This window comes from Mus caroli, chromosome 13, assembly GCF_900094665.2.
Source record: "Mus caroli chromosome 13, CAROLI_EIJ_v1.1, whole genome shotgun sequence".
NCBI lineage: Eukaryota > Metazoa > Chordata > Mammalia > Rodentia > Muridae > Mus > Mus caroli.
Genome location: NC_034582.1, coordinates 39,989,955 through 40,001,716, shown reverse-complemented (window position 1 = coordinate 40,001,716; position 11,762 = coordinate 39,989,955). Strand labels below are relative to the sequence as shown.

Here is an 11,762-nt window from a genome sequence, read left to right as displayed (position 1 = left end):
CTGAGTTCAATTCCCAGCAACCACATGGTGGCTCACAAGCATCTGTAATGGGATCCAATGCACTCTTCTGATGTGTACTCACATACAAAAAAAAAAAAAAAAAAAGCCTTACTCTAAATATATTGTTCACTATGAATTTACTAGATTTATTTCTGAGTCAGCTAGGAAGGCTGCTGGCAGGCCTGATATCTCCAAGTTGGTGATTTCCAACTGTGTAATAATACCTTGACCATTTGTGCAGCAGTATGCAGTTTATAAAATGCTTCCACATCAAAAATCTCCCTGACTCTCCCAGCAACAGCCTATGAAGTGCACTCAACAATGTTCCAGATGAGAAAAGAACTCAGCCATGTAGTGTAGCTTGCCCAGGGTCATACAACCAGGTTAAGAGCTGAAATTTGAACTCAGTTTATATTCCCAAATTTGCCCATTATCTAAGTGCCCTATATATTCAAAGTAGGCCTGTCCAAATTCCAGGCTGTTCATGACTGAAGCCAACATACTAGCAGTAGCAACTCATCTAAAAAGAGCTAACTCTGCTGCCTAACAGAATGAGCATTCACTCATTTAGCCTCTCTCGGTCTGCACGCCTATGGAAGGTATAAATACAAGAAACACATGCTCAGTTCTAACCAATCCCTTCATTTCTCCCTGGCACCAGTGCTGCCCCAAACAGGCACCACTTAACAGCTGGTAGAGATGAGAACTAAGAAATTAGCTAATCATTGAGAACAGAGCCTTCTCCAAAATGGTGATTAGAAAATAATGAAGAGAAAAACAAAACAAAACAAAACAAAACAAAACATCGATATTGTAAAGAAAGCAGTTTAAGATAGATGTTAAAAGGCTTCCTATATTTTCTGGCCAATTCAATCAGAGAAATACAGAAATACCTGGGTTGCTAGGCCAGAAGGCCAGAGGGTCATCTCCTAATGACAATAATACCTACAAACCTATCTATTTCAATACACCCTATCTGCCACCCAACCTCCTAAAAAGCTAGGGAAAAGGCCCCTGTGTGTACTCAAGACCAGTGTACACGATGGAAGTGCCTTACCCGGTGTCTGATCAAACACCAAAGCAACTTAAGAAAGGGTTTATTTGGCTTACACACACTTCATCATTGAAGGAATTCAGGACAGGAACTCAAGCAGGGCAGAAACCTGAAGGCAAGAGCCTGATGCAGAGGCCATGGGAAAGAGTACACTGGCTTATTCTTCATGGCCTGCTTCAGCCTGGTTTCATGTAGCACCCAAGACCATCAGCCCAGGATTGGCATCACCCACAATGGGCTGCCCCACCCCAACCAATCAGAAAATGCCCTTGCAAGGTTGCCTATATCTTTGATCTTATGGGAGCATTTTTTCAGTTGAGGTTCCCTCCTCTCGGATGACTCTAGTTTGGGTCAAGTTGACATAAAACTAGCCAGTCCACCTGGAGTGTGGGCAAAGTCTTAACAGTACAAGTAACTTCCTAACACAGCTATCTAAACATTTCAATCTTTCTCTGCAGAGCTTGACGGACTTACTAGAGACTTAATTACCATTTAGGTTAGTGATCCCACCTGTAATGCCAGCACTGGGAAGAGCCTACAGGACCAGGAGTTCAGGGCCAAAAGAGCAGTAACAAAAGAACTCTACAGTAGGTAGGGTTTTCCTCTATGCAGTAAGTCACACATCATTATGTTTTGATTCCTTGAGCAATGTTCCTATTATTACTCAAGCTGCCATGAGTAATAAAAGTCAGGATCAACAGTACAAGTGCAAGGAAAGGTATCAAAGGTGATTTGTGAGGGCCAAGACACTAACTCGGTTGCTAGAAGCCTGCAGAACTGCTGCCAACGATGGTCCTCAGGTACACTTAAGAGTGTGGGTGGACAATCAAAACTCCAGAGCACCAACAAGTAGACCCACGTGTGATCTTCCAATGAGGACTCAGACACAAGGGGACAATAAGGCAGCTCCACCATCTAGTGCCTAAGAAACATCAAGCACAAACCCACTGCACACTGGCACGGGCCTTTTCCTCAGAAGCTGACAGCTCTTTTCATGGCTGTTCTTCACTTCAGAGCAGCACTGATTAATCACCTAATATCTATTTCATCTGAACTGAAACACAAGACAGTTTTAAACCATATGAACAATGTTTTGGCTTTGGTATTCTCTTCTATAAAATGGCTTCAAAAACTCCTTTTCGTGGGTCAGTGGTGGAGCACGCCTTTAATCTCAGCACTTGGGAGGCAGAGGCAGGTGGATTTCTAACTGTGAGGCCAGCCTGGTCTACAGTGAGTTCCAGGACAGCCAGGGCTATACAGAGAAACCCTGTCTGTCTACAAACCACCCCACACCCCCCAAAAAAGCTTCTTTTCTCTTGTGAGCTTGCTATATAAACCATGAATGTGGGAGGGTTACTCCAGAATTAACTAGGTTTTCTCTCCATAAAAGTAGGTGTTGTGATTGTTTAGAAGTGTTTTCAAAACTGGCAAGACTGCTTAGCATGTAAAGGTGTTTTTTGCCTCCAAGCCTGACAAGCTGAATTCAAATCCTCAGGATCCACATAATGGGAGGAAAGAACACACCTCTGCCAAGCTGGCCTCTGATCTCCACATATGCCATAGCTCACACCCAAAGACACACACACACACATACATACATACATACATACATACCAACACACACAGAAGCTAGCTTAAAGGGGGAGACGGGGAAGAAGTACTGGAAGCAGACAAGATTATGGCACCAGAAGCAAAACAAGTCACTTCCTAAAGGATTCACTCAGAATCAGAACTAAACTAATCTTTACTAAGGTGTTTAGCTTTTCTAAAAGCCAGGCCTCTAAGCCCAGGATTTAGAATCAAGACAGACTCACCATGAATTTGAGGCCCGAGTGGCGTACAGAATGAAACCCTGATTCAAAGGGAAATTAAAAACACAGATGTACATTTTTAAGCATTTGAAATGGAAAAGACGTTCAATACTATCTAATGGGACAGACAGTAAAGTTGCTATAACACAGGACATAAGCATGTGACCAGAAAGATGATTCAGTGAGTAAAGACACTTGTCACCAAGCACCACTTGTCTCATGTGTGTACAGGTAGGGAGAAATATAAAAATTTAAAAAAAAATTTTTTTTTTTTAGCTGCATGATAGTGAGTGCCTGTAATTCCTGCTTTGGAAGCCAGAAGCTTGAGGATCAAGAATTCAAGGTCATCGTTAACTACACGGTAAATTCCACTCTAGCTTGCCTACATGAAACAATATAGGAGAAAAAAAATTGCAGAATAGTAGGGCTAGTGCTAAAAAGATAAATAAAACACACTTTTGTCTCTAATCTTTTTCTTTTATTGAGATGGTATCTCTCACAAGGGCTAATAAGCCCTTGCTACCTTTGAAATCACTGCAATTCTCGTGTCTCAGCCTCCCAATGCTGGGATCTCAGTTAATCTTTCCATCCAATTAGTCTTATTTCTGAGTACAAATTCTCTTTCAGACTTGTGCCACACGTTTTGATGAAGAGAACTTGGGCATTTAGGGATCGACCTGGAGACTGGAGGTGTGACTTAGTCCACCGTACCACCACCAAAGTGGAGTGCCATGTCCCTGAAGCATCCACACATCAAAGCATCCAGCGTGTCTCTATCTATAGCTAACATCTTTGTCCTAGCACTTTTATCACGTCTCCTCCAAAGCATTCAACTTAAAGTTGAACCAACTGTTTTCACAGTCATTTCAAGGTTTACATAAGATTTAATTGTAATTACATGAATAAGCCCAACTGGAATAACCAGATTTGGGAACAAACAACTGACACTTGGCAAGCCTTCTGGGTAGAAGCCAAAGGGGACAGAGGCACACCCCACAGCTGCCCACTGGGCAGAAGCTGCGGATTAATAACCAGAATGTTCTGCACCTATGGCCAGGAGGCTAGGCAAGCAGGTTAGTTAGGAAAACTAACAAGTTTTGGGGAGATCTGGGCCAGTAATATCAGTAGGGTTTGAACACTGCAACTAATTTTAATTAACATAGCCAGAGCTTAATTCCAAATACTACCATGACGAAGACAGAGTAACAAATTCAAAACATCCCAGTTTGGCCTTTAACAAGTTTTTATATACTTGACTTAATATAATTTTCCCCTCATCCTCTTTTGAGACAGTTCTATTGTTAATGGAACAGAAACCAGACAGAAATTCGAAAAGATTTCCTCCTTTTGAAGTTTAAATAATCAGGACACTTACAGGGGCCTCTTAGATCCCTAGACAAACCCAGTATGGGGGAGGGAGGGGAGCAGTTCTAACCATGTGAACTGAAATATCTAGTAACCCTCTTAACTACAAAATATTTCTAGCTGGTTATTTGGGCCAGTGGCTATAGACAAAAATATTCAACTCCCAACAAAGTGAGAAGGCTCAGCAGGTAATCCACATGATAGAACCAGCTCCTCCAAGCTGTGCCCTAGCATCCTCCAAGCTGTGCCCTAGCATCCTCGTGTGTGAGGTAGCATCCAAAGCCACCTCACATACAAATACAAATAATTTTTTTTTTTTTTTGCCGGGCAGTGGTAGAACACACCTAGCACTTGGGAGGCAGAGGCAAGTGGATTTCTGAGTTTGAGGCCAGCCTGGTCTACAAAGTGAGTTCCAGGACAGCCAGAGCTATACAGAGAAACCCTGTCTCGAAAAAACCAAAAAATAAGAAATAAATAAAAATAAATAAATAAATAAGAGTACTAAAGGCTGGAAAGATGGTTCAGAGTTTAAGAGCAGAGGCTGTTCTTCCAGGACTTGGGTTCAATTCCCAGCACCTACCTACATAGTAGCCTGTTAATTCCAGTTTCAGGATATCCACACAGGCATGCAGGCAAAACATCAATGGGCATGAAATATTAATTATAAACAACCCAGAAAATAAGAATCCACCTGAACATACCTTATTATTATCCATTTTAAATTTAATGCATCATCAACCTGACTTTGCTTTTTCTGTATTGTCTGAATGCCATTCTTATAGTGGGTGTCTAAAGTTGCTGCTGCCTACAACTGGGGTTGTTTGGTACCACAGCTTTCCTAGCACATGCAAGACCCTACGTTCAACAAAATATAAAGCATTTCCACCCTAGACTCCTTGGGAAAGGAAAGGATTTTCCAAGACAAGTAAAGTATTATGAGTGTGGGAAAAGGAGAAACAAGGCAACTAACAACTTCAATTCTCCCTTCAGAGCTGTAAAATACCACAGTGTTTATTGAACAAAGGAAAAGCAAGCTAATTTTTTTGGAGACATTCTCACTACCTAGTCCTGGCTGGCCTAGAACTTCCTGTATAAACCAAGATGGCCTCAAACTAAGAGATATGCATGCCCACCTCTGCCTCCGAGTGCTGGGGGTTAAAGGTGTGTACCAACCATGACAGAAGACATCAATCCTTTCTTTTGACCATTTTTTGTGCTAGAGATCTAACCCCCTGAGACTCTGTCCATGCCCGGCAGCACTCCAGCACTGAGCTACCCATTTGCAGTTAGCTGTAGTACAACTCTGCTTCTGAACTTGGAGGTTAGCTCCCTTTCTGCAGTCTCGGGGATTCCAGCTGTTGGCCTTCTACATGCTATGTAACAGGATGACCTTGAACTCCTGACCCTCCTGCTTAAGCCTCCTGATTCAATACCATAGGGCCAGAGTATTTGGAGATAGGGACTGAAAACAGGAATTCCTGTTTGCTAAGACAAAACAACTGAGCCACACAGGGAGCAGGGAATGTTTGAGAAGGTTTTTTGATGGAGCCCAGAAGGGCAAGAACTGGGACTGGGTATGTAACTAAAGATGACCTTTAACTGTCTCCACTTTACAAGTCTGGAATTAGAGGAATTTGAAAAACTAGATCCCTAAACAGATTAGGTTAAGGCTGGTGATACAACTCTGTCCACAGGGAAAGGTAAAAGTCTTCCGAACACGCCGTAAGTTCTGAATTCAACCCCAAGTAACGATGAAAGTACAGCGTCAGCATTGCCCTGTGATTTCCACATGTGAGGATGTCATAGCATGTGCTATTTTTAACATTATAACTCAGTGGTACAAATTCTGCTAAAGTCATCCTGAACGCCAGTGTGATCATTGGATTTTGAAGTGTCTGCTCCTATCTGGTATCAAGCTAAGATCAAATGGCCTGGTTATCATCCCCTACTTCCCCTAAGAATAACCATCTACAGGAATGATGGCAGAAAATACACACTGGGGAGAACATGCAACTGTTTTATTGTCCAAGTGAATTGGGGCTCTGAAAGGCAACCTTTTCCAGCTATCTAAGGTACTGTAGTGGGAGTCATGCCCAACACAATTAAGACAGGATTATATTTCAATTTATGAGGTTCTCAAGGATGTCATTTAATAAGAAATATAATACTCATTTCTCCCAAAGCCTTCCATCTACAGTCACACTCAAACTCTTGGCTAAGGCAATAAACTAAATCAAAGGCATGTAAAGCTTTTGAGACCAACTGCAGGAAGCATGCTGTCTTCCACCAGCCAGCTCAAGTAATAATGCCACCTTCCACATACAGCAGCACACTGTTTTCTATCTTCTGCCCACATAATCTCAGTAACTTAGTAAAGTGACAAAAGCAGTTGTGACTTTCCACTTTGAACCACTGATTCTGTTAAGAACTAAGCCCAGTGGATCTCTAAATCCTGTGCTCTTTGGAGTCCTTCCTCTCCAGAGTCCCCAAGATACAGTAAGGAGCAGATGACTGGGCACAGACAAGACAGCTCTTGCCCAAAGACAGTGAAAAGCTTAAGGCAACAGCTGATGCTATGCAGCATCCCCTTCAAAGTTATCATGCCACCTCCTGGAAAGGCACCCCAACGCGACAAAATAACAAAATCCTTATACTCCAACCATACAGAAGGTAAAAAAAAAAAGCTCTTCCTACATGCAGTTTTCTTTCCTTTCATTAGCATGGGTGTGAGTGGGAACTACAGTGATAGTGATTATGTCCCACAATCAAAAGACCTAGAACTGTGGAGTGAAAATATTCCTGCGTTAAGGAGCCTCGCCCCTGCTCTCCAGCCCCTAAGTAGTTTGAGAAGGTTCAAGGGCACTCGGTGAGGGGTAAAAGGCCCCCCAACGCTCACCTGCTGGGACCTGGAGCACCTCAGAGCGGAAGGTCGAGGTTGGGCACATCCCTCACAGCCCCTTGCCTCCTCCCACGCCCCGCACCGCACCGCACCTCCCGGAGCTCCTACTCAGGCAGCGCCTGGAACCTCCCGCCCGACTTTTGACATCACGGAGGAGGGGAAGGTTCCACTGGGTTGTCCCTTTGTGACGTCACAATGACAACAGACGACAGCGGAGGCTCGCGAAGGGGAAGAACCGAGGACTCAAAGCCACTGGGTGCAAGGGGCGGAGAGAGGACGTGACGGCCCGGATGGGGGGTGCAAAGGCGCAAGGCAAAAGGAGGCCGCGGGGAGGGGAGGGGGCGCGCTGACGTCTCTCCTGCTTAACCTGTTGCTCGAGACTGCGCCGGAGCCCGCGGGCAGGGCGGCGCGGAGCTGAGCCTAACGCGCGGCGGGGGGCGCCCGAGGCATCTTCCTCTTCCTTCCCCCCCCCCCCCACCCCCTAGCCTCACTCACCCAGCCCGTCCCGCCCCGAGTCAGCACGCCGCGCCACCCGCGAGCCCCACCCACCCGCCCAGCCAGAGCACAACCCGGAGTCTGCCCCCTACAGGCCGCCCGCGCGCCCGCGGCCCGAGCCCCGGCTACGGCCCAGAGCGCTGTGGGCCCCGTGCACCCTCCCGGCCGGCTGTGTCCGGAGCACCGCGTGAGCAGACTCGGCTCTCGCAGCAGCAACTCACGCTCTGCCTCGCACAGCCACCGCCGGCCACATCGGCTTGCGGCCGGGTGTTCAGACTCGACAGGGTCGGCTGGCCTCCAGGCAAAAACAAAACAAAACAAAAAAATACCTACCCACGGTGTTCTCCAACTTATCAGGGTCCGGGTTAGGGTGGGGGTTCTCGTCCCAAGTTCTACCCCATCTCCTTTGTGGCTACGTCAGGAGACATGCTCTGGGAAGGAGTCCACGCTCCAAGGCAAGGCTGTGTGTCCATGCAGTTTCTACACATCGAGTTTAAACTAGTCTTTTGCGCTTTACCCAGCCCACTGCAATGCGGATGTATTTTAATTCTTAAATTCCTTATGGAGTAGCTTTGTAAGTTGAGCTTCATTTAATCTTACGTTTCTTTCAAGTTAAGTTTACGTGTATAGATTAGGATCAGCTCTCCGGGAGAGATTCAAGTTTTCCATTAAATGTGTGTGTGTGTGTGTGTGTGTGTGTGTGTGTGTGTGTACATTTTACAAAACCACTGCCCAGAAGGTCATCTCCCATTATACACTCCACTCTAACCAAAAAGGAAAAATATTAAGACCAAATCATCGACCCTAGTTAAATGAAACTTTCTCATAGGGTCGCATTGTTCTTTATGAATCTTCAAGGGCCTTTTTTTTTTCTGGGGGGAAAAAAAAAAGTGTTCTTTGCTCTAAAGCATATGCAGCTAACCACCGGATCACTCGAGTGCATATTTGGTTAATCCCCTGCTTTCCCTCTCTACTCCCTCCCCCCAAACTTACAAAAAAAAAAAAAAAAAAGCCACTACACAAAACAAAAACACTCCCTATGCCAAGCAAGACGCTGCTATACTATGCACAAAACAAACCTAACCATCACAACCCAATCTCAGAAACCCAGTTTTCAGGGAGAAATTACTCGTATTAACATGCATTCACTCAGACACACATATACTTTTACATGAGCTATGTTTTTCCCCTCAAACTAGAAACCATGAATCTTTAGAACCAAAACCAGCCTCTTTATAAAAGTCAATACCAATAAATGCATTCCCAGGAACATGATTCCCAACTGGGTCATGTTACAAACTAGATAAGCCAAAACGGCCGCATATATTAAATGATGTGCCAGTGCAAGAAGATCGCCATAATCGTACTCTGGATTGCAACTTAGCTTCCAACACACATACCTCACACGATTTTCCAAATAACACTAATAACAGGCTCATTTGTATGCAAAGTGCAATATGGGGCCAAATCCGCCCGAGAATGCAGTTAGATCACCGCGGGCCCCCCCACACACACCGAACCCCAACCTCCACCAAAACCCCTTGCCTTTCATCTAAACTACATCAACGTTGTGTCATTCGAGGTCAATTTATATACTTGAGGTATCTCTACACCAGTCTGTTTTCTCAACCAAACTAGGCAGACACGACTTTGCCTGAAAAGCCCTTTCGGAAAAGAAAGAGCTTTATCGGACGCTGTTTAAAACCTTTCAGCTGCAGAATTATCTGTAAACTTGACATTCACAACCATCGCTTAAAACTGCAAGCCAAAGGATGTGTTGTTAAGAGCACTTACGTATTTCTTCTGAATGATATTCCTCTTGGGTCTTTCCTTGCTCATTCTGAGATCCAAATGCTGATTGCAAAAGGGGACAATTGCTTCATGAATTTAAAGCCGTCAGAAATTTGCAAAAAAATATCCTGGTGGTTTTTATTGTTGGTGGTGGTGGTTGCTCTTGTAATCCGACTTTTCTTCCTCTTCCCCCAAAACCAGATTCGCCTTGAAATAAATCCGAAATTGAGAAGGATAAAAGCAAAAAATATAAAAAGAGCCAAAGACGAGCGAAGCAAACAAGAAAAATTCACTTTAGTAAAACACTCATAATGGAAAATTTCCCCCGAAACATACAACAGACACAAAAAAAAAAAGAAAGAAAAAAAAAGAAGAAAAAAAAACCGACGCCCTTCACTCCCCCCCTTTTTCTTCCAAAAACTACATCAGCGAAACGTGAAGGTCCTTAGTATCTGATCTGTAGTTACATCTTGAAAAAGAAAAAAGGAAAAGATAAATTTAAAATGTTGGAAGTCACGTTTGTGCTGCAGCAGCAGTGCGAGCAGAAGAGTCAACTCCAGCGGCGGCGGTGGCGGCGGCAGCACCACAGCGGAGGGCTCGCCGAGTCTCTTTTTTCCAAGCCCCTTAACCAATGAGAGAGAGGCTAGCCAGCCCAACTTTAAATGGACTCTGCTTTTATACAAGTTAGGGCTCCTCGGCTAATTCGCCACCTCCCGCCAGCCGAAAACTCTCACAGCTGAGCCCCCCGCACGCCTGCCTAACCTCTGCCCACAAGCCCCGGCCCGGTGCGGAGAACTCCCGCAGCCCCGTCGACGAGACCCCGGAGAGGCCTCCACGAAGCCTCTGCGGGCCGCCCGTCAGGCGCCTCTCCCACGCCGAGCCCAGTCGTGGAATTGAGAGAGGCTCCCTAGCTCAATGCATGGCACGCTCGGTCGCTCCACCTCAGCCCCTTCCCCCCCCCCCCTCAACCCGCAGTCCACTCACCCAACAGTCGCCGCATGCAAACCTTCGCCACTGCCCTCACGTCTACCTGCAGCCGGGCAGCTGGGTACCAGTGCCCCAGGACGCCCGGCCTGGGGGAGAGCCGCCTATTCCCGGGGCACCTTAGAATAGTCCCCTTGATCTTCTGGAAGTTGTAGTCCCTTGACTACAAAATGGCTATGGCCACGGAAGCGAAGAACTACAATTCCCAGCGTGCCCCACGCCTCCTGTCACTCAACTCCCTTTTCCCCGATCGCTTCCCCCTCCCCCTTCCCCGGGCCCTGCCAACAAACGCTTGGACGTGTCCCGCGTGCGACACTGCTAGAGGCTGGCTCGGGATTGGCCCGCGGAGCGTGTGGTCCGGGAGCGAGGAACTCCCCACGCCGGCCCCGCCCCCCCAGTCCCCTCCCCGCGGGGGCCTCCCTCCCCTCCCGGCCCGGCCCGGCCCGGCCCCGCGCGCCCCGCCCCGCCCCCACCCCGGGCGCGAACCGCCTGTGGAATCGAGGAATCGGCGCGCGAGAGCGCGCCCGCGGGCCCGCGAGGGCAAGCCGCCAGGCTTCCCGGGGGAAAGGCCTCGGAGCGTGGCGGCGGCGGCTGCGGGGGGCGGTGTCAGCGAGGGGTTGGAGCGGGTCCTCAGCCAAACTGGGCCACGCACCAAGAGGGATCCTCGCTCGGTGCGAACTCGCTGATCGGCAGCGCCGGCTTGCTTCAGCCGTTGCCGGCGGTGTCACCTCAGGACAGCGCCCGTGTGCCGAGCAAGCGGGCGGACGCCCGGCCGCCGGGGTGGTCCGAGGTCACGGCTCCCAAGCCGGCCCGCGGCCGCACGCGACCCCACGCGCGAGGCAGACGGGGCTGGGGCAGCCTCCCGGCGAAAGCTCGCGGCCTCGTGGTCGCCGGCCCGCGTGCCCGCCCCTGTCCCCGGGGCCGACGCGACCCTAGGCCGTCGCCGGTGGCTCCGAGGTGAAGCCTCGCCGTCCCTGGAGACGGTGAAGGGGGTCTTTACCCTCAGGACTAGGGCTGTCCGCGACCGAGACTCCCAACGCGGAGGTGAAACCGTGAGCGGAAAAATGGAGACCGACCCCCCCAACACAGGCAGCCCGTAAGGAAGCGTCTCGAACACTGAGTGCCCGAGAGCCCAATGGTCTGTGCCCCGCAGCCTTACCTGCCCCAGCCCCTGCCCTGCCCAGGCTCGCCAGTCGCTCAGATCAATGGATCGCAGGCCCTCCTGTCGCTCTCAGGGGCATTCGCATTCGCAGGAACTTTAGCTCGGCTCCCAGCCTCGGCGTTAATTTCCTGGTTCTAACCTATGGTCTTCAAGGTCCTGCTTTTCAAATCTGACTGGCTAGCCTCAGGGAAGCGAAAAGGC

General features: G+C 48.0%; 1 protein-coding gene across 1 annotated transcript in view; it reads right to left on the bottom strand.

Annotated features, from left to right (window-relative positions):
* Jarid2 (jumonji and AT-rich interaction domain containing 2) overlaps window positions 1-10,021 on the bottom strand; it is a 184,813-nt gene extending 174,792 nt beyond the window's left edge. Inside the window, exon 1 of the mRNA XM_021180733.2 lies at window positions 9,419-10,021. Coding sequence (XP_021036392.1) covers window positions 9,419-9,463 — 45 coding nt within the window. The 5' untranslated portion in view covers window positions 9,464-10,021. The remainder of the gene's footprint in view (window positions 1-9,418) is intronic.
* Window positions 10,022-11,762: the final 1,741 nt, after the last annotated feature.